Source organism: Schistocerca gregaria, chromosome 7, assembly GCF_023897955.1.
Source record: "Schistocerca gregaria isolate iqSchGreg1 chromosome 7, iqSchGreg1.2, whole genome shotgun sequence".
In the NCBI taxonomy this organism is placed as follows: domain Eukaryota; kingdom Metazoa; phylum Arthropoda; class Insecta; order Orthoptera; family Acrididae; genus Schistocerca; species Schistocerca gregaria.
This window is the reverse complement of record NC_064926.1, coordinates 235,079,154-235,102,590: the sequence shown is the minus strand read 5'-3', so window position 1 is coordinate 235,102,590 and position 23,437 is coordinate 235,079,154. Positions and strand designations below refer to the sequence as shown.

Genomic DNA, 23,437 nt, shown 5'->3' with positions numbered 1-23,437 from the left:
TGGTTGGTGATTGGTTTTCATTTGACTACCCCTCATACATCCACTTATATAGAATGTGTGGATTAAAATTTGTTTGGGGGAAGGTGTTGGAATTAAAATATTACTGAACAGGTACCCAATTTATGAAATATAACGACCCTTTATCGTTTAGGAAGCTATCTGTTTATAGAATTTTGTTGAGTTGTAGAATTTTTTTGAAGTGTACAGCCAGTTGTTGCCTCTTTAAGGTGGAATTATTATTTAGCTAAGCTATCAGTCATTTATTTCCAGGTAATGGTTGGCAAACTTCCTGTTTCCCAGAATCAGCGTTGCTAATGATCTGATTCCTGCATGATTCCCACAAGAGTTAAATAAGTGGACCTGATAAGAAAGCCTCTGCTGATATCGCTATGTGATCCACAGCTCAACATGTTACTTCAGTACCACTCCGATAATATCGCTAAGAACACAGGCAAACCCTAAAGAAATACGCTGATTAACGAACGATAAAAGAAAATTGTCTGATATTATCTATTTTCAGATATACAAACAACCTCTGACATTTTATCCCAATTACACTATTTATACGCACACCCTGCAGCTGCTCATTCAAAGCCACTGGAGATTTCCAACGATGACGTTGCTGATCACCTTTACGGCCGTGTTAGCCGTTGTTTCCGCACAGACAGCCTCTAATCGATTCCCGGATGACTTCATGTTTGGAGCGGCAACATCCGCATATCAGATCGAAGGAGGATGGAACGAAGATGGTGGGTTCAAAAGTGTGAACTGTATTCATCAGGCAAAGTTCAATATACTGCTTATGGTTCTTATCCAAGACCAAGGCAATAACATATTTCCATGACAATAATTAATAGGTGTGTTATTTATTGTGAAGTTCTTGCGCGCATTTACAGGCAAGGGAGAGAGCATCCAGGACCACTTATTCCACAACCGTCCGCTAGTCGTTGTAGAACAGAACGGGGACGTTGCCTGCGATTCTTACCATAAGTACAAGGAAGATGTTCAGATGCTGAAGGCGCTCAACGTAAGTACAATTTCCATTGGAAAGCATGCTAACTTCTCCTTTTGCAGCGATTAAAAAAAAAAAACTGGTGACATACTTACCCATTATGAACTCTGTACCCAGTATATCATGGAAGCTACGCTTTTAAAAAAGGTGCACTTGGTCATTTTCTGATATAATTTGCTTTGTGTAAACAGCTATGGGCTAACTTAATGGTGAACCTGAAATACCTACAAAATTATTAAAACCAGGGGAAGACAACAAGCAGTTAGTCTAAACAAATAAAATACTAGGTTCATTCGAGAAGTAGTTACCGCATTTTCACTGTAGCAGACAAAGTAGAACTAAAATAAAAGAATTTCCTTAAAACAAAAACCAATGTAAGGAAGATTGTCATCTACATCTACCTCTACAGCTTCATTTATACTCCACAAGCCACACGACGGTGTGTGGAGTAGGGCACTTTACGTGGCACTGTCATTACCTCACCGGCCGCGGTGGTCGTGCGGTTCTAGGCGGTGCAGTCGGGAACCGTGGGACTGCTACAGTTGCAAGTTCGAATCCTGCCATGGGCATGGATGTGTGTGATGTCCTTAGGTTAGTTAGGTTTAAGTAGTTCTAAGTTCTATGGGACTGATGACCTACGGTGTTAAGTCCCATAGTGCTCAGAATCATTTGAACCAATTTTTTTTTGTCATTACCACCCTTTCCTGTTCTAGTCGCGTATGGTTCGCTGGAAGAACGACTGCCGGAAAGTCTACGTGCGCACTCGAATCTCTCTGATTTTACATGCGTGATAAAATGGTTCAAATGGCTCTGAGCACTATGGGACACTATGGGACCCAACTTCTGAGGTCCCCTAGAACGTAGAACTACTTACACCTAACTATCCTAAGGACATCACGCACATCCATGCCCGAGGCAGGATTCGAACCGGCGACCGTAGCGGTTACGCGGTTCCAAAGTGCAGCGCCTAGAACCGCACTGCCACTGCGGCCGGCTTACATTCGTGATCCCCTCGGGAGCTATAAGTAGAGGGAAGCAATATATTCGATACCTCATTCAGAAACACACGCTCTCGAAAATTGGACGGCTTGCTACACCGCGATGCAGAACGCCTTGCTTGCAGAGCCTGCTACTTGAGTTTGCTAAACATCACCGCAACGCTATCACGCTTACCAAATAACCTTGTGACGAAACGCGCCGCTCTTCTTTGGATCTTCTTTATCTCCTCTGTCAACCCGACATGGCACGGATCCCACACAGATGAGTAATACTCATGTATAGATCGAACGAGTGTTTTGTAAGCCACCTCCTTTGCTGATGGAATACATTTTCTAACGACTCTCCCAATGAATCTCAATCTGGCACCCGCCTTAGCAACAATTAATTTTGTCTGATCATTCCACTTCAAATCGTTGCTTACGCATACTCCCAGATATTTTACAGAAGTTACTGCTAACAGTGTTTGTTCTGCTATCATATAATCATACAATAGAGGATGCTTCTTGCTATGTATTCGCAATACATTACGACGTCAATATTCATGGAAATAAAATACTAAACGTATACGACGCGTAAGGAATTTTAAACTTGCAATTATCGTCTGAGGCAAACTATGGAAAATTAGGATGAAAAGTGAATCCGAACCCCGCTCGTCACATATACAGGCTAGCGCTGTAACTAGTGTGCCACATTCCCTTTCTTCCGAAACTCTCATAGGTATGCACGTGGTGTCGTGATATACAGTGGTAAACACACACTAATCATCCAGAAAATTGTGCCCATCTATCTAATAGCTTGTAGATCCACCTCTGACACGGAAAACAGCAGCGACGCGCTGTGGCATGTAAGCAGTGGGACCTTGGTAGGTCACTGGAGGTAGTTGGCACCTGGCGAGCTGGAGGGCCAGCACATCCACTGGAACTCGCCACTGTGTTCCTCGAATCACTGCATCTCGCTCCTGGCCTTGTGACATGTCCCATTATCTTGTTGAAAAATGCCACTGCCGTTTAGAAATATGAACTCCATGAAGGGGCATATGTGGTTTGCAACCAGTGTACCATATGTCTTGGTCGTCATGGTGACTTGCACGAGCTCCATTGGACCCATAGGTGCCAACATGAATGTTCTCCAGAGCATAATGGAGCCGCCGCCAGCTTGTCTGAGTTCTGCAGTACAGGTTTCAAGAAACTGTTGACCTGCAAAATAACGGATTCGCGCCTTCCCATCGGCGTGATGAAGAAAGTATCGGGATTCATCAAACGATGCAACGTTCTGCCACTGCCCCAAAGTCCAGTGCTGATGATCACTTGCCCATTTCAGTCGTAGTTGCCGATGTCGTGGAGTTAACATTCGCTCATCCATGATTCGTCGACTGCGGAGGCCCATTGTTAGTGTTCGGTGCACTGTCTGTTCAGGGATCTGTTCAAGCACACTTACACTCGGCCACGCATTAAAGTCTGATGTTAGTTCCGCCACAATTCTCCGCCTATACAGTTTTACAAGTCTGCCTAGCCTACGACATCGGACACCTCTATTTAAAGGTGGCTGCCAAACCCCATGACGTCTCGACGTTGTTTCACGTTTGTTTCGCCATGTGTTGAAGACCCTCACCACAGAATTCCTCGAGCACTCGACAAGTCGTGCAGATTCCGAAATGCTCGTGCCGAGCCTCCGGGACATCACAATCTGCACTCGATGAAACTCAGTTCACTCGCCTTTCTCCATTCTGCATACGTTCAAATGGTTCAAATGGCTCTGAGCCGTATGGGACTTAACATCTATGGTCATCAGTCCCCTAGAACTTAGAACTTCTTAAACCTAACTAACCTAAGGATAACACACAACACCCAGCCATCACGAGGCAGAGAAAATCCCTGACCCCGGCGGGAATCGAACCCGGGAACCCGGGCGCGGGAAGCGAGAACGCTACCGCACGACCACGAGATGCGGGCCATTCTGCATGCGGACCTCACACTCTGTGATAGTACGTGATTCGAGTGTGTGTCTGATAAGCAGTCATTCACCGTCAGGTGAAGCTGCTATCACCTGTTCGGCCCTTTACCGCTAGTAGGTCGATGGTCATAATGTTCTGGCTCATGAGTGTACGTGTGCGATGTGTGCTTCTCGAGTACTTTGGTATTATTGCGTTACTGCGGAAATCGGAAGGTCATGCGCAGTCTACGCGTTCCTTATTGACGACAGCGCCTATGTACTTTCATTGTGAATTTTGTGCGCCGCAGGAGCTCTAGCGGCAGAAACTGAAAAAAATTATACTTCGATTTGAAACGAATTCCAACTAGACGTTCATACGGGGAGGTATGTACATACAAATCTTCGTGATTATTCTGCTGAAGTGCTGTCTTTCTACCATTCTACTGTCGAACGGCACGCGAGAAAAACGAGCATTTAACTTTTTCAGTGCGAGCCCTGATTTCTCTTATTTCATCGTCATGATCATTTTTCTTTATGTAGGTGGCTGCCAACAGAACGTTTTGGCAATCGGAGGAGAAAACTGGTGACTGAAACTTCATGGGAAGATCCCTTCGCAACGAAAAGCGCCTTTGTTTTAATGATTGCCACTCCAATTCACCTATCATTTCTATGGAACTCTCTCCCCTATTTAGTGATAAGACAAAACGAGCTGCCCTTCTTTGTACTTTTTCGACATCACCCGTCAGTCCCACCTGATGCGGATCGCACACCGCACACCAATACTCCAGAATAGGGCGGTCAAGCATGGTGTAAGCAGTCACTTTAGTAGACCTGTTGCACTTTCTGCAAATGAATCGCAGTCCAGTCTTTGGTTTGCTCTACCCACAGTATTATCTATGTGATCGTTCCAAATTAGGTTATTTGTAATTGTAATCCCTAAGTATTTAGTTGAATTTACAGCCTTGAGATTTGTGTGGCTTATCGCGTAATCGAAATTTAGCTGATTTCTTTTAGTTTTCATGTGAATAACTTCACACTTTTTCTTATTCAGGGTCAATTGCCACTTCTCACACCATACAGATATCTTATCTAAATCATTTTTAAAGTTGTTTTGATCATCTGATGACTTTACAGGACGGTATATGACAGCATCATCTGCAAACAATCTAAGACGGCTACTCAGATTGTATGCCGTTAATATAGATCAGAAGCAATACTGGGCCTATAAATCTTCCTTGGGGAATGCCGGATGTTACTTCTGTTTTATTCGATGACTTTCAGTCTATTACTAGGAATTGTTATCTTTCTGACAGAAAATCAGTCGCACAATTGAGGCGATACTCCGTAGGCACGCAGTGTGGTTAGAACGCGCTTGTGAGGAACGGTGTCAAAAGCCTTCTGGAAACCCAAAAATATGGAAACAATTTGACATCCCCTGTCGATAGTACTTACTACTTAATGAGTATAAAGAGCTAGTTGTGTTTCAGAAGAACGATATTCTCTGAAACCGTGCTGACCAGGTGTTAATAAATCGTTTTCTTCGAGGTACTTCATAATTTTCGAATACAGTATATGTTCCAAAACCCAACTGCAAATTTACGTTAGAGATATTATACTTTAATAAATTCAATGCATATACGTTTTTGAAAGTCTGTTTCCAGTGACTACATTTCATTAAATCAGTTTCGGTTATGTAACTGCCGGTTCTTTGTAAAAATTCGTCGTCAGTTTGTACAGAGAAATGAGTGTTTATAGTAATATAGTACTACGTAAGCGGTATGTTTAGTCCTTAATTTTCGGTCTCCACTATCGAATCCAATCATCCATGTAGAAATTATGAGGTAGCATTGTTATGTGTTACACAAGCTTCCCTATCGCATTCTTCGTTTCTATCACTACGTATTTCTAAATCTCTGTTCATGATTCTAATAGATTTTCAGGATGGTAAATAACTTTCAGGGTCATTTCATTAAACATTCTCTTGGATTACTAAAAGGCAATGAGGTTTAATGTTAAATTTTCTCAATCATATTTGTTTATTCACAAAGCTCAAAAATATTATTCATTTGTCACCATCCTCAGGCACATTGTTTGTTCTTCTATTATAATGTGTTATCTGCATGTTTACAGTTTCGGTTATGTTTTATTCAACGGATTCAGCGTTAATACATGATTTAATAATGAAATATTAGCTGTCAGTCCACAGACATTTCGTTGCAACCATTAATACTTCGTTGTTGTTCAGGCGGACGTGTATCGATTTTCCATATCCTGGCCACGGGTGTTGCCTAACGGGGACCTCGACGTCATCAACCAGGCTGGTATCGACTACTACAACAACCTTATCAACGAACTGCTAGCCAACGGAATTCAGCCTCTGGTAAGTAGAGAATGGTAGTATTCGCATACTCTTTCTCTTACAGTAAACCTCTCTTCCCTTTAGAAACACTAATAACAGGAATGTAGTGTAATTACAATTGATCCCAATGCGAAAGAAGGAAACAGCATTGGGTATTTAAAGCTATGCCAAAGTTAAGGCGGAACAACATGCTAATTGTTCCCAAGCGTAACGTGGCTGAACCTGCTTTACCTGTTTGGATGGCTAGCTCACAACGTAAATGGTCATAAAATGATTGATAAACTATAATTTTTATAGAAACAGTTGAAGCACTTAGGCTATATGTACTGAACAGCGCACCTCACAACTATGTACTGGTCATGGTCAAAATTAACAGTAACTGCTTAAAATCATACTCCGAGAAACGAGTCAATCATGCGTGTCTTTCACAGTATGTCGGGCGTAGTGTCCAAGGAGAGCAGAAAGGACATAACAAGAGATTCAGGCACACAGCCGTATGTCATTTTCTATCTAAGTCAACAGGCCATGCTGGTGACTAGAAAGCAACTATCATTAGCAACTATCAGAGAAGCGAATTCTAGATGGTCCATTGCGTCAGTGAGAGTTCTACTGTCGTTAGCAACCATGGAAGAAATCTGTTTCTAGGTGGTCCGTTGCGTTAGTGAGAGTGCATGACGAAGTTAATTTCCTTTAAGATACGTACCTTCGTACAGTGGAATGGTACTGAGTTGTAGCACTGTGACCAACGAATCCTGCTGAACATTGCAGTTGGCTGGATTAGACTCAAGACTATTCCAGAGGGGAAACAACGGCCATGAACAGTTTGCCAGTATTTGCTCTTCAAAAATTTGAGAAAAATTGCCAAATTTATTACATTCTTTTAAAGTGTAGCTTGATGAATGTGGTGATAAATATTCATACCAATGTATAAGGAACAAAAATATTATACACAATTGGTGATCCCCTCTGTTTCGCATGGGTTTCATTAAGTACCTACGACTGGATAACTTGTCTGGCGTAGAAGTGATAAATTATAGGAAAAAAACGTCCTCGTGAATCATTCTGTGTATTAGTAGAAGCTGCATTAAAATCCCCTCGGTAGCGTCAGTGATTAGTCTGAACATACAAACAGAAATCGCGTGGGAGGCTTTGCTGTTGTTGTGGTCTTCAGTCCTAAGACTTGTTTGATGCAGCTCTCCATGCTAATCTATCCTGTGCAAGCTTCCTCATCTTCCAGTACTTACTGCAACATACATTCTTCTGAATCTGCTTAGTGTATTCATCTCTTGGTCTCCGTCCACGATGTTTACCCCCCACGCTGAACTCCAATACTAAACGGGTGATCCCTTGATGCCTCAGAACATGTCCTACCAACCGGTCCCTTCTTCTTGTCAAGTTGTGCCACAAACTCCTCTCTCCACAATTCTATTCAATACCTCCTAATTAGTTATGTGATCGACACTTCTAATCTTCAGCATTGTTCTGTAGCACCACATTTCGAAAGCTTCTGTTCTCTTCGTGTCCAAACTATTTATCGTCCATGTTTCACTTCCATTCCATACACATACTTTCAGAAACGAGTTCCTGACACTTAAATCTGTACTCAATGTCACAAATTTCTCTTCTTCAGAAACGCTTTCCTTGCCATTGCTAGTCTACATTTTGTATCCTCTCTACTTCGACCATCATCAGTTAGTTTGCTCCCCAAATAGCAAAACTCCTTTACTACTTTAAGTGTCTCATTTCCTAATCAAATTCCCTCACCATCACCCTATTTAATTCGACGACACTTAATTATCCTCGATTTGCTTTTGTTGATGTTCATCTTGTATCCTACTTTCAAGACACTGTCCATTCCGTTCAACTGCTCTTCCAAGTCCTTTGCTGTCTCTGGCAGAAATACAATGTCGTCAGCGAACCTCTGTGTTTTTATTTCTTCTCCATGGATTTTAATACCTACTCCGAACTTTTCTTTTGTTTCGTTTACTGCTTGCTCAATATGCAGATTGAATAACACTGGGGATAGGCTACAACCCTGTCTCACTCCCTACCTGACCACTGCTTATCTTTGATGCCATTCGACTCTTATAACTGCCATCTGGTTTCTATACAAATTGTAAATAGCCTCTCGCTCCCTGCATTTGACGCCTGTCACCATCAAAATTTGAAAAAGAGTATTCCAGTCAACGTTGTCAAAAGCTTTCTCTAACGAATGCTAGAAACATAGGTTAGCCTTTCCTTAATCTACCTTCTAAGATAAGTCGTAGGGTCAGTATTGCCTCACGTGTCCCAACGTTTCTACGAAATCCAAACTGAGCGCCCCCGAGGTCAGCTTCTACTAGTTTTTCCATTTGTCTGTAAAGAATTCGCATTAGTATTTTGCAGCTGTGACTTATTAAACTGATAGTTCGGTAATTTTCACATCTGTCAACACCTGCTTTTTTTGGGATTGGAATTATTATATTCTTCTTGAAGTCTGATGATATTTCGCCTGTCTCACACCTCTTGCTCACCGGATGGTAGACTTTTGTCAGGACTGGCTCTCCCAAGGCCGTCAATAGTCTAATGGAATGTTGTCTAATCCCGGGGCCTTGTTTCGACACAGGTCTTTCAGTGCTCTGTCAAACTCTTCACACAGTATCGTATCGCCCATTTCATCTTCATCTACATCCTCTTCCATTTCCATAATATTGTCCTCAAGTACATAGCCCTTGTATAGACCCGCTATATACTACTTCAATCTTTCTGCTTTCCCTTCTTTTCTTAGAACTGGGTTTCCATCTGAGCTCTTGATACTCATACAAGTGGCTCTCTTTTCTCCAAAGGTCCCTTTAATTTTCCTATAGGCAGTATGTATCTTACCCCTAGTCCGATAAGCCTCTACATCCTTACATTTGTCCTCTAGCCATCCCTGCTTAGCCATTTTGCACTTCCTGTCGATCTCATTTTTAGACGTTTGTATTTCTTTTTGCCTGATTCATTTACTGCCTTTTTATATTTTCTCCTTTCATCAATTAAATTCATAATATCTTCTGTTCCCCAAGGATTTCTACTAGCCCTCGTCTTTTTACCTACTTGATCCTCTGCTGCCTTCACTACTTCATCCCTCAGAGCTACCCATTCTTCTTCTACTGTATTTCTTTCTCCCATTCCTGTTAATTGGTCTCTTATGCTCTCCCTGAAACTCTGTACAACCTCTGGTTCTTTCAGTTTACCCAGGTCCCATCTCCTTAAATTCGCACCTTTTTGCAGTTTCTTCAGTTTTAGTCTACTGTTCATAACCAATAGATTGTGGTCAGAGTCCAGATTTGCCCCTGGAAATGACTTACAATTTAAAACCTGGTTCCTAAGTCTCTGTCTTACCATTATATAATCTATCTGATACCTCCTAGTATCGCCAGGATTCTCCCATGAGAACAACCTTCTTTCATGATTCTTGAACCAAGTGTTTGCTATGATTAAGTTATGCTCTGTGCAAAATTCTACCAGACGGCTTGTTAAGGAAAAGGAAAAATGCACTATGTTGCGCCACTTCCGAGTTGATTAGCATGTAAATTATGTTTTTGTGGAGTACTCACGTGCAAGGTATTCGTAATAGTCAGGAATGATCATTTTGTTCTTCACTGCATCGAATGTGGCTTCATAAAGTAATTGCAGTTAGTGGTACAACAACATTTTCAAGCATTGTACAGCTTTGAAATTACGGTAAATACGTAGAGAAAGGGTGAAGTAGGATTTCTCTGTAGTTCTAAACACTAAACTGCTGGAAATATATGTAATGGGACCTATGTGGAAGCATGACAATGAGAAGAGAGCGCTTGGTCATAGCGAACAAGTTTAAAAACGAACAGCGTCCTTGATCTTAAAAAAGCAATTCTTTCAGCTTCCGCATGAGCGTTTTTAGGGGAACCAACGGAAATGTATATATGGATGTACGAAACGCCTCCCAGCTATGCTCCTAATAAAGACTACCAATGGCAGTAATGTCAAACATACTAGATTAGATTAGATTAGATTAATACTTGTTCCATAGATCATGAATACGACACTTCGTAATGATGTGGAACGTGTCAGGTTAATAAAAGATGTCTGTACAAGAAATTACATTACACAAAATATTGCATGACACTAATGATTAAGTTTTTTTTTTTTTTTTTTTTTTTTTTTTTTTTTTTTTTTTTTACTTACTTTATATCTAAAAATTCAGCCAATGAGTAGAAGGAGTTGTCATCTAGAAATTCTTTTAATTTATTTTTAAATGTTAGTTGGCTATCTGTCAGGCTTTTGATGCTGTTTGGTAGGTGCCCAAAGACTTTTGTGGCAGCATAATTTACCCCTTTCTGTGCCAAAGTCAGATTTAACCCTGCATAGTGAAGATCATCCTTTCTCCTGGTGTTATAGGTATGCACACTGCTATTACTTTTGAATTGGGTTGGATTATTATCAACAAATTTCATAAGGGAATATATATACTGTGAGGTTACTGTGAGGATCCCTAGATCCTTAAATAGATGTCTGCAGGATGACCGTGGGTGGGCTCCAGCAATTATTCTGATTACACGTTTTTGTGCAATGAATACTTTTCTACTCAACGATGAATTACCCCAGAATATGATGCCATACGAAAGCAGTGAATGAAAGTAGGCATAGTAAGCTAATTTACTGAGATTCTTATCACCAAAATTTGCAATAACCCTAATAGCATACGTAGCTGAACTCAGACGTTTCAGCAGACCATCAATGTGTTGCTTCCAGTTTAACCTCTCATCAATGGACACACCTAAAAATTTTGAAAATTCTACCTTAGCTACAGACTTCTGTTCAAATTCTATATTTATTACTGGAGTTTTGCCATTTACTGTACGGAACTGTATATACTGTGTTTTATCAAAATTTAAAGAGAGTCCGTTTGCTGAGAACCACTTAATAATTTTGTGAAAAACATCATTTACAATTACATCACTTAGTTCTTGGTTTTTGGATGTTATTACTATACTTGTATCATCAGCAAAAAGAACTAACTTTGCATCTTCATCAATGTGGAATGGTAAGTCATTAATGTATATCAAGAACAGTAAAGGACCTAAGACCGAACCCTGTGGGACCCCGTGCTTGATAGCACCCCAGTTTGAGGAATCAGCTGTTTTAACATTACACGAACCACTTATTTCAACTTTCTGCATTCTTCCAGTTAAGTATGAATTAAACCATTTGTGCACTGCCCCACTCAAACCATAATGATTTTGCTAACTACCTTGGTGGGACTGCTGGTTAGTACCTATATCTGGCCTACACTTACACAATTTAAGGACTTCCTTGGTGAAGCTCGTGCAAGTAATATATTGCACGTTCTACATGTCAACTGAAGTTAAATGGACTTCGGCGATCTCCCAAAATGGGTTGAAATTGCTCTGAGCACTATGGGACTTAACATCTATGGTCCTCAGTCCCCGAGAACTACTTAAACCTAACTAACCTAAGGACATCACACAACACCCAGTCATCACGAGGCATAGAAAATCGTTGACCCCGTCGGGAATCGAACCCGGGAACCCGGGCGTTGGAAGCGAGAACGCTACCGCACGAGCACGAGCTGCGGTCCGGGGAGCTCCGTTGTGAACTTTTTCCTCGTGATGTTAGCGCAAAGGATAACGGTACATTGGATATTAATATCTGTATGACCGCTTTCTAAGAAGCTCTGAACAAAAATCTCTTTGAAGTATTTACGTCGGGATGGGGTTTCCATACCTTCGTAGAATGTAGAGGGTCTAGTTCTTATCTACAAAAATGGCTTCATGTATAAATTTCACATTGCCTGAATTACTCCCCATAAATGACCGTAAAAGCTTGTGGACTTTCCTGTAATAATACCAAGGTAGACTGGTACAACTCTTATACCTTCGGAGGTGGGCGTGGTCACATAAGACATTTCACAACTACAGCTCTACCAAGGCAACCTAAAATTTTTTTACCAGAAAAAGATTTGGCAATACCGCCATTTATGTCTTCTTAACACTAAAACTGTTTATTGGACTAGACATGATATTTAGATCTTTAACCATTCCCTTTTGGAATTCCCGAGAGCTATAGATATGCGCCGGCAAGGATGGCCGAGCCGTTCTAGGTGCTACATTCTGAAACCCCGCGACCGCTACGGTCATAGGTTCGATTATGGCCATAGGATGGGAAGTAAGAGACTTTGGTGCTAGACCCATGTGTCATCCACAACCGCAAATCTTTAGGAAATTCAGTATTTCGCGATCCCAGAATACCAACTTCTAGGCGTTACCTCTCACCACGGACAACGCAGTGGCCGATGGCCTTCACGTAACGACCGAGAGCAGCAGCGTTTGCGTAGAGCTGTCAGTCCTAAGAGACAAGCAAGACTGCATGAAATAACAGCAGAAATCAATGGGACTCTTGCAGCAGACGAGCCACGTGAGTGCCTTCCCTACCAACTCGACATCACCTGCGGTACATCTCCTAGGCTGGTGACTCTATTGGCTGGATCCTAGGCAACTTTAAAATCGTGGCCTGGTCAGATCAGTCCCGATTTCAGTTGGTAAGACCTGATGATAGGGTGAGAATGCGACGCAGATCCCGAAGTCTCGGACCCTAGTTGTCATCAGGACACTTTGCAAACTGGTGGTGCTTCCATAATGGTATAGGCCGCGTTTGCGTTTAACAGACTGGGTTCTCTGAATATGCCGCTACCTGGAGACCATTTTCAGCATTCATGGACTTCATGTTCCCAAACAATCCTGGAATTTTTATGAACGACAGTGCGCCATGTCACCGGGCCACAGTCATTCGCGATAGGTTTGAAGAACATTCTGAACCTTTGAGGCGAATGGTTTGGCCACTCACAGCGCCCGACATTGAACCACATTCAACATTTATGGGACATAAACGAGAGGTCAATTCATGCAAAACATCCTGCTTCGGCAATACTCTAGCAATTATAGACGGCTATAGAGGCAACATGTTCCAGTATTTCTCCAGGGGACTTCCAATGCCCTGAGGAGTCCCTTCCACTGCAATCTGCTGCACTATGCCGGGTACCAGTCTGACACGATAGTAGGAGGTACATTAACATTTTTCTACATTTAGAGCAAGCTGCTATTCGCGAGAAGAAATAAAACTTTTTGTAAATCATTTTATATCCACCTTAGCCGTTGTAGGAAACTACTGTCGCCTACAGTTGACCGGAAGAGAAGATGTAGTGTTGGCGTACAGTTGTTCTTGAACGGACGAGGTAATGATTCCTTTTGTTCAATTTTCTTTACTCAGAGTAATAAGGAATATGTTACACTGCCGAGAATATTCATCGGTTAAATCGAAACGTTAAGCGGTCTGCTCCACGGCGCTTTGTAAGAAGACTAGGCCGCGTGATGGAGATGAATTTGACCCACCATTTTCGCTGACTGCCTTCAACAACACAAGCACTTCATTACACAAACACTTCTGCTTCTAAATAACCTTATCTGAAACAGTGATCGATGATACATGACATGAAAGTATCACACACACCATACTGTTGGCACTTGCCGTGAGGCATACGATCTAATTTCCACGTGATACTGTTTTATCTTACAATGAGTTAGTAAATTATACGAAAAATAACTACCGCATTTGTTGTAAATAAAAAACCTTGAATAAAAACCGTGAATTTATGTTTACTTGTTTACTCCTGCACAATTGGCCTATTACATGTACAACTGCAAAAGGCTTTAGAATCTCATATTAATTAATTATCTCATATTAATTAATTGTTACTGCTTTTATACTCTACTATTAGAGAAATTTACTTGCTACTATAGCACAACTGCTATTGACCTCTTTTCTCACCATCAGGCTTATAGTTCTTGCAATATAGTTAACAATACTAAGACTCTCGCCACTGGAAACGGCACCGTGGTTACGATCAAGTATATGGGTTTGGAAGACGATTGTTGAATTCTCCAAATGGCGATCCAGATTTTGTTTCCCGTCATCCCCCTTAATCGATTACTGTTTCAACTGAAAAGGATATATCGGATTTTTTCCAAGTCCTTTCTCATTTCAATCTTGTCCTCTGCATATAGATATTTCACCGCTGACGATTCTTAAAACTAGTAAATGGAGGGTGAACAAAAAATCCACCGACAACATTTCGGGAGCTGTTCAGCGATATTTCCTGAGTATTTCCGGTTAAGGGACCGGTGGCCTAAGCTAACTCGTTACAGACTAATAGCAATTCGTTTGGCTCCTTTCCGTCTTTTATCTTTGTATCGTTTTTTTCTCTTCTGACTGGTTTGTGCCGGAACTGCATTCAATGTATCTCTGTAACACTGCTAATGGCGACGTCATACACTGTATGTCTTAATAGAAAACACTTGATCCATTCACTGGCGATACATGTTTTCGACTTGTTGGCAATGGTAAAACACAAGTCACTCTTTTACCTTAAGATAGCATTTATTATGGCCCACATGTGACTCATTTTTTTCGGTTGCATTAGGTGTTTGCTAGAACTGATACACAGCAGTACCTATGGGTTTACTGTTCGTGAGTTTCCCAAAATGTAGTTCGTATAAGGGTTCACTGAATGCAACGGAAGAGTGCCTCTACGACGCCATGTAGAGATATTTACCTTTCAATGCAACCTGATTACGATACTTTGCATCTGTTTCAAGGCTGTTGCCTCATTGAATTAGTGTGCGCTATTACAGATTGTTTCACCGTTGTGAGGACATTTTTCCATAAATGAAAGTAAAAGGGATGACAAATCATAGATATTTCTGGAAACGGAGGAAAAAAAGTCTTATGAAATGTGTCCGGAAATGGTCATCTGAAATGGCAGATGTCGGTGACGAGTGAAAGTTCCTCTAGCTACGAGGCGTGTGTTACATGTGTGTTGCAGGCGGTATGATTAACGCAGCGTACCTAAGCAGCATAATGGACCGGTATTCATGTAGGGAACAAGCCGACATGGTGTCTGGGTACGGCCAAGCGGATGGAAACAGTCGAGAGGCAGCACGGCTGTACAAAAACATGTACGCTCACTGAGACCGACGACGTTACACAATATTTCAAGTCCTTCCTGGACGCTTGTCTGATCGTGGGTCTCTTCAGACAGATGAACATTGTGTGATATGGTTGGTGACTGCGAGGGTACTTGTTTTGGTATAGCCGTGCTACCTGTCGACCCGACGTGAATACTGGACCATTCTGCTGCTTAAGTACGCTGCGTTAATGACACCGCCTGCTACACGCAAGGGGATTACGCCTCGTGGTCAGAGGAACTTTCCTGCAACATACAAGTAACACATAGCAAGTGGGCAGAAGAACTTTCATTCATCAGAGCCATATGCCATGGGAACGGTGCATTTCGGGATATACGTTCATAGGACGTTTTTCCTCCATTTCCAGTCTGAAATACGTACCTGCTGTTTGTCGGTTCTATTAATGTTCACCCCTCATAACGTACCAATGGAGGCCATGGGTATCTTATACGAAACTGCTCACATAATAACCCTGAACAACCACCGAAATTTTGTTGGTGCAATTCTTGCTCACTCCGCATATACGGAAACAGACTGAAAAGCTTGCAAGGATAATGAGAGGCAGATTGTGCCAAGAAATAATAATAAAAAAAAGTCGATATGTTGCACCGTTTCCGAGTTAATTAGTACTGAATTTAGGCAGTACGGCCATTGCGCACGAATTCAACGGCCATCCAGAGACTGTGTCGCCAAATGTGTTCTTCGTTTGGTTTCATAAAAGCGAGCGAGAAAGCGATGAAAATACGCAGTTTTATAAAGTTTGACACTACTGTATGCCGCCTGCAGGTAACGATGTACCACTGGGACCTCCCTCAAGCACTGCAGTACATCGGAGGCTGGCCCAACGAGTTGCTGGCCGACTACTTCGTAGAATACGCCAGGATACTCTTCGAAAACTTCGGAGATAGGGTAAGTAAAAGTTTCAGTGTACCTGCAGTCTCATATCAGTTTTACTTTACCTGGCAGAATAATTGACAATCTATGGTTCCACAGGTGAAATGGTGGATCACATTCAACGAGCCCAATCAGTTCGTGCATGGCTACGTGGTGCCGTGGACCGCACCAGGTCTGCGAGCACCGGGCATCGGCGACTACCTGGCCACACACACCGTCATCAAAGCTCACGCGCGGGTCTGGCACCTCTACGATGAGCAGTACAGAGCCACACAGAACGGTCAGTGCCTCATGACAACATGCATGTCCCTTTCGATAGTGACAAATACAATAAAGAGTCAAATCATTACCACTGCCCAATTAAGTGCTGCTTGATGGTGTTGCGGTAAATGATGTGACAATGGACGTACATACATACAATCATATATATGAGAGGCGGAAGTGCCAGTGTAAAAGGAAACGAGAAATACTGTGTGGTCAGTAGAGAAGCAGTAACAGCAGAGTGAATCTATCAGTAGAGCTCAGTGACTTCTAATGTGGAGCTGTCATTCGATATCACCTGGGTACTAAATATGTTAGGAACATTTCAATCCTTCTCAGGCTGTCCAAGGCACGAAGGAACAACGACTGCTAAACCAAGAGATCTTGTACGGATGGGCGGGGGTCGTCAAGATCGGAGGATGGTGGTTGAAAAAATTTAATGAAATCAGCGGAATAAATCAGTCATGAGTTCCAAAGTGCTTCCAGGAGCCCAAATCGCACAGTACCTGTGCATAAAAAGTTAAAAATGGGTACAATAGTAGAGCAGCCTCTCGTAAATCATGCATTTCCGTAGCCAGCGCTAAGCCCCTTTTTAAGTGGTGTAAAGAGTGACGTCACTGGGTGGAGGATGATTGTAAACAAATGTTTATTAATGATAAACAGTGCAACCGGGTAGAAAAGTTTGTGTTTACAAAATACCTGGAGAACATTACCTGCCATGATTTGCAGAGCCGGCCGCAGTGGTCTAGCAGTTCTTGGCGCTCAGTCCGGAACCGCGCGACTGCTACGGTCGCAGGTTCGAATCCTGCCTCGGGCATGGATGTGTGTGATGTCCTTAGGTTAGTTAGGTTTAAGTAGTTCTAAGTTCTAGGGGACTGATGACCACAGATGTTAAGTCCCATAGTGCTCAGAGCCATTTTTGATTTGCAGAGCCAGTAATGTATACTGATGGATGATGGGGATGAATTTTGAGCTTGTTGTAGGGTACCCACATTGAGTATAAGCGAGCAGTAAATGGCACATAAATACATTTTACAACATTGTGTACTCCGTACACTAAAAGCATGGTTAGAAGACGATGACTGTATCAGCATGACATTGCAACCCGTCATAAGGCAACATCTGTGGATTGTGGACAATAACAGTCCTGAAATGTTCTGCGTTGTCTGAAGCCACACCTGAACCCAAAGGAATATCTTTGCTAAGAGAACATCGAATTCGCTCCAGAACCATTATCCAACATCACTATATACTCTCATTCAGCTCCAGGGGAAGTATGAGCTGTCATCCAAATACCTCATCGAAGGTGTCCTCAGAGAGGAGAGTTCAAGCTGTCATAAACGCAAAGGGTGAATACCACCTATTTTAATCTTCGGATTCTTTTGACCAGACTTGTAAGCGAGGTAGGGATGACATGGGAATCAGTCAAGCATCGTCACTGCCTACAAGTGGTGAAGTCCACTGACAAGTGGGTCTGAGAAAGAGCTGTTTGTTATGGCCTGTCTCATGGGAATAATAATCTCGGAAACTGCTGTTTTTGCGCAGTTTTCACGGACAATGTCTGAAGGTCGTCGAATTACTAAGTACGTGACAAGGTTTTCTAAGTCCATGCTTCATTACGGAACGTTGACGTCAGACATTTAACAGTTCTGCACATTACCATAGACGGGGATATGCCGCAGATCTTATGAAAGAGTGCAACGCTGATGCAATTACGACTGTGTCAGGGCACAAGGATTAGTGTACATTGTTGAAAATTAGTCTTTGCATCAACAGACACCGATGGGTTCCCATCCTAACCTAACGACAATGTAATTAGGATTGCGTGTGGGTCCCGCAGTAATCGAAAAGTGTCCCCTGGTCGGTAGAATAACGTTACTTGCTACACACTTGGTCTACGCTTGTGCTTGAATACTCCGTCATCCGGCCACCACATGTTCATAGGCCGCTGGGGCTAACAATAGGCTATGGAGGACTTTCCCCTGGCTTACATCGCACACATACCATTAAACTAAGACACCACTAAAGTTTTGGTAACTAAGTGACGAAGTACACAAAATAAAAATGTGGATAAAAGTCTGTTTTATGTCGGAGAACTTTGGATAAGTTGAAATTACAGTTTCTGGTCCATCAGTATTACTATGTGCACCACTTTAATGACTTCACACACTGCTCTATGTAACATAATCTAATTTATACTCACGTGTTTGCTTTGACATACTTCGCAGGAAGCGTGGGAATTACGCTTAATATGGATTGGCCTGAACCAGAGACTAACTCGACAGAGGATGCAGAGGCAGCTGAAAGAGCACGACAGTTTGTGGTGGGTACTGTAGCTATGTCGTCAACCAGTTGGATCCCGTGTAACTTTCAAGTGCAGTGTTAGTTTGTTAGAGGTTGTTAGAGATAGTATTCACGTGACTTAAAAAGTGTGTATGTAGGACATTGACGATTGTAAGAAAACTGATGTGTAATTCTGTATTGCAGATGGGTATGTTCGGCCATCCTATTTACAGTCAGGATGGGGATTATCCAGCTGTGGTTCGACAGCGAGTGGATGCCAACAGCAAGGCTGAGGGACGGCCCCGATCAAGGCTACCAACCTTCACACAAGAAGAGATCGAGTACATCAGGGGTGAGTAACCAAATGCACAGCAGTAGGAGACGACTAGGGTTCAACAAGTGGGCACACAACGATTCCTACTTCTGTCACACATGATTGCAATGTAAATAGTAAATATGTTTTTCCATCTTAGGTCCGTTAATTCTAGCGATACTTTGCTACTGAATCTTGTCGCTACGTGAAAGTCATAGACAATGGACGTTGCGTCCCACTAGAAATTCTTTGCAATCATCAACACGTTTCGTTGCCAACATACAGAGCAAAACAGTGATCTTGCTAAATCACACATTTGGAAGAAATAAAAACCGGTTTACCAGGAAAACTTCCATTTAAAGATCATTTAGTTTAGTTTGTTTCACACTGTGACGCTGCATGTGAGGAAGCATTCTTGACTGCTTCTGGAATGTCAAGTAAGGCTCAAGACACAGATTTTTGAAACTTCTTCCTTTGTAATTCAGCTATCTGTCAAGCACAGTTTTGGATGCTACACGAGTGTTGATTGTAAAGGCAATATACTGCCGACACCGTCATTCTTATTGGAATGTTAACCACATCTCCTACAATACTTGTCTAAATTATTTCACTGTATTTGCAGTTAGCTTCATGTTGGCGGAGGGGGGGGGGGGGGGGGGAGGGACTCTAGCTTGTTTAACCACTCCCTGTACTGAAAGTGGACCTCTATGTCAGCTGCTTTCTGAGATTGCCGGTCGTTTACGAAATACAGAATCCTTAAATGTGCCATTAACTTCACGTGGGGATTATAAGGATAGACTGTCTGAAGAAGACGTAAGTGTTAAAACTGGGCTTAGGCCATAAAGAAAATTCTGAATATGATAGCAAATGAAGTAGTTTCGAAATAACTGACAATCACTGACGTTCTGCGAGCATAAGATTAATATACGCAAATCCTTTCACTTTAGATTCTAATTGATACACAAATACTAACGAGCGTATGTTTCAGGTAGGTCTCTGATATCTCGGTACTTATAGAAAAAAACGAATACATGTTGCTTGAAGTACAAACGCAAGATACATTTTATGTTTCCCTGTACTCTATGCTGTTGAATAATTGCTGTAAAATTCACTCAGATCGGCACAGATTGTTCCAGTATTGTTTTCCTTGAAATCGCACTACGCTCCGTTCTATCAGTGGGCTGCCAAATTTCGTTTTGCCTTCTGCGGCGGCGTGCTATTGTACTGTGTTACGGTGATTACAGTGTGTACCTGGGGTACAGACCCACATCTTAAAGCAAACTCGAAAATATTGCCGCAACTTGATTATTGTCGAGATGAATATTACAACTTTATGACCACCCCCTGCGTGTGACAAAAATATTACACCACATCATTTGAACCATTCCGTGTTACGTCTGCCTACGCAACCAAGAGTGTAAGACAAAGATAATCTGTAAGGATTCTCGTCTCTAAGGAAACAGTAAATGTTTTAGAGGATTGGGGCATACGGAGTCAATACTATAAATGACTCGTTTCCCTGGAATTACCCACTCTGTGACAAATAATGTGGGAGCAGCAGCTACATCCGTATCAATTACAGAAAGCATCATGTTTTTCTACTAGGGACTTCGATCTTCTCGTCCTGTAGCGTCAATGAACTATGCAGCTGGGTGTGAGTGATTCTCTCTTTGTCGCCTTTGTACGTACCTCAGATGGAACTTATTTCTCTAGAGATGATATGCCCTATAATCGCAGCACTCAGGTACCATCAGCTAAAAAGCATCACACTAGAACATTCCATAAATGTTGAGAATGATTTACATTGAACCTGTGTAGTCACTCGTCAGTACACTGAATGTCTGTGAGACCCCTCCACAAGTAGATTTTTTCGTCTAACATACCCCACTTGAACTTCGTTCCATATCCCCCGTTATGCACTCTCCATGTACGTATGTATCATAATCATCATGGGTGCACGCTGAACAAAAAATTTTAAAAGCACATTGGGTAACCCAAAGTTTTGCGGGGGCTGCTGGGTTCCAGAATATGATGTGGCACTCGCATTAGTACCTGAGTAGCGGCAGGGAAATTCAGTGATGGTGGTACTGTAAGTGATTGTTTTCGACAAATGGTAACATTTGAAATCGAATAGATTTGCACAAAACAAAGCCTACTCTATTTGTTTCCTCACATCACCACAACAGCTTTCCATCTTGCATAATGAAGAACGGAAAATAATTAAACAATTAGTGCGTTCGAACATAGTGGAAGGCCTTCACAAAGGTTAACCAATGCAGTAGTAGAACGCTACTTTATGGATACCTTCTGCCTTCAAATCAACGTCTACATCTACATAGATACTCCGTGACTCACCGTACTGTGCGTACTGGGGGTACCCCGTACCACTGCTTGCCATTTCTCCTCCTGTTCCACTCGCAAATAGAGCGAGGGAAAACTGACTGTCAAGACGCATCGGTATGAGAGTTAATTTCAGGTATCTTATCTTCGTAATCCTTACGCGCGATGTTAGTTGGCGGCGTAGATTCACAAGCAGTAGCAGTGTCTCTCGAGAAACAAAAGTGATATTGTTGTGTACATAGTTCCGCGTAGTCAGCGCGTACACAACTTTCCTACTAGAGCGCGCCCGGCCAAGCCCAACAGCGCAGGCGCACCGCTCGTCCGTCTCCGCACTACGAGATGGCGCTGTCTTAGAGACGGACCAAATTCTGCTTCCGCCGATCCGCGTATTGATATGTAACGCAGCCAATGAGATTGCTGCTAACGTAGAACCTTCCCTCCTCGCGGATCACACTCGCGCAGTGATACCTGAACGCGCAAGGTAGTATAACGAGTGTACAGACCTCCGATTAGTGTCTGTACCAGTCTGCATTAGTCTGTACCAGTCGACAGTCAAGTTTCAGTGTGCGCCTAACAAGATTACCATATTCCTGTACATAGCCATGAAGAGAAATGTATAGACACTTTGTCAAGTACCAGAGATATGTGAGGATAAGATTAAAGTACCAAGACCAAAGGAACTTCAGACTGTCAATTGTAAATAGCATCCAGAATCAAGTTAAGTAATTTTATGTTATTATTTTAATAAATGTGTGTGAAAATTAATCAAGTTCTGTTTAAAGTTAGTAACCGTCAATCTGATACTCTAAGAGTGCAAGTGGCATTTCTATCGTCTGAACTAACGGCAGAAGATAAACACACCATGATAAGACCACGAGACATATTGCTGACACTCGCCTACTTCGTTAGAGCGACAAGTCAAATAATCTGACGGTGTGTGTGCCGAAGGTCTTACAGTACGCCCACCACAGATACGATTCCAAAATATTCCAGGAAACGCTGAACAACTACAGGTCCGCTATGCACGTCACAATATTCTATATTTTTGTAACACATAACAACTGTTTCTTGCAATAGATGTGTTCTGTACCATTTTATGCAGGCGTTTACCAAGCGTATCCTGTAACACAGGAAGCTGATGGTTTTCAATATTTGGATCATAGAATCTTTTACAAACATACGAAATACAAATGGCTGTAAGTATTCGCTGTCCATTTTTTAATTAACTGCTTATTGCTGGTGACAAATAGTTGCTAATGAAATATTTGTTGATGATACAAAACAATTATTATACCATTTTTTTCGCGACAGGGTAAAACTGTGAACTGGACAAGGCTTTCGTACTCCACAGCAGCCTTTAGCGCGCTGTGACTACAATTTGCACTGTCCGAGTCGATATGAGGGACTGAATGAAAGATTCAAATCGGCATTGCTTACTTCTTTATGTATCTGCTTCCTGATACACATTCACGTAAATCATTATACGTATTCAGTTTTTATAGCATTGGCACTACATAATAGCAGCATCCCTTACTTGAGAGAGTCTGAAACAAAACCTTCTACATTTGTTCGAAACGCTAGCGTTTTATTTCGGTTTATCAGTTACTTGAAGTCAGGGGAAATAATCCTTGTTACAGGTACGGCAGACTTCTTTGGGATGAATCACTACAACACGACTTTCGTGACACCAGGCCTCACAGGCCACAACCCTTCGAAAAAGCGGGACACCGCCGTAATTTCATCGGCTCCTGAGGTAAGCTGAAAGTACTCCTTGTACAGGGGTAGCATTGTGTTAGTGGAAAGACATTTGACGACATCAGAGTGTTCACAGATTGGCGATTACTAAGACAAGAAAATGGTGATAGCACATGTGCTCCATGGCTCCATCCAGTTAAGGGATTAGGCTTCTCCATTGAAACACTGTAGGTCGTCATACACTGCAGAGCCAAAGAAACTGTAACATGCATGCATATTAAAATACAGAGATATGTAAAGATTCA

The 23,437-nt window shown here is 42.1% G+C and overlaps 1 protein-coding gene across 1 annotated transcript in view; it reads left to right on the top strand.

The window, feature by feature from the left end:
* The first annotated feature begins 589 nt into the window (after positions 1–589).
* The window catches only part of LOC126281671 (myrosinase 1-like), a 37,121-nt gene continuing 14,273 nt past the window's right edge, over positions 590–23,437 (top strand). The window contains exons 1-8 of the mRNA XM_049980822.1: positions 590–749; positions 897–1,027; positions 6,189–6,323; positions 16,133–16,255; positions 16,340–16,520; positions 18,730–18,824; positions 18,989–19,136; positions 23,075–23,190. Of these exons, the coding sequence (XP_049836779.1) occupies positions 614–749; positions 897–1,027; positions 6,189–6,323; positions 16,133–16,255; positions 16,340–16,520; positions 18,730–18,824; positions 18,989–19,136; positions 23,075–23,190 (1,065 nt within the window). The 5' untranslated portion in view covers positions 590–613. The remainder of the gene's footprint in view (positions 750–896; positions 1,028–6,188; positions 6,324–16,132; positions 16,256–16,339; positions 16,521–18,729; positions 18,825–18,988; positions 19,137–23,074; positions 23,191–23,437) is intronic.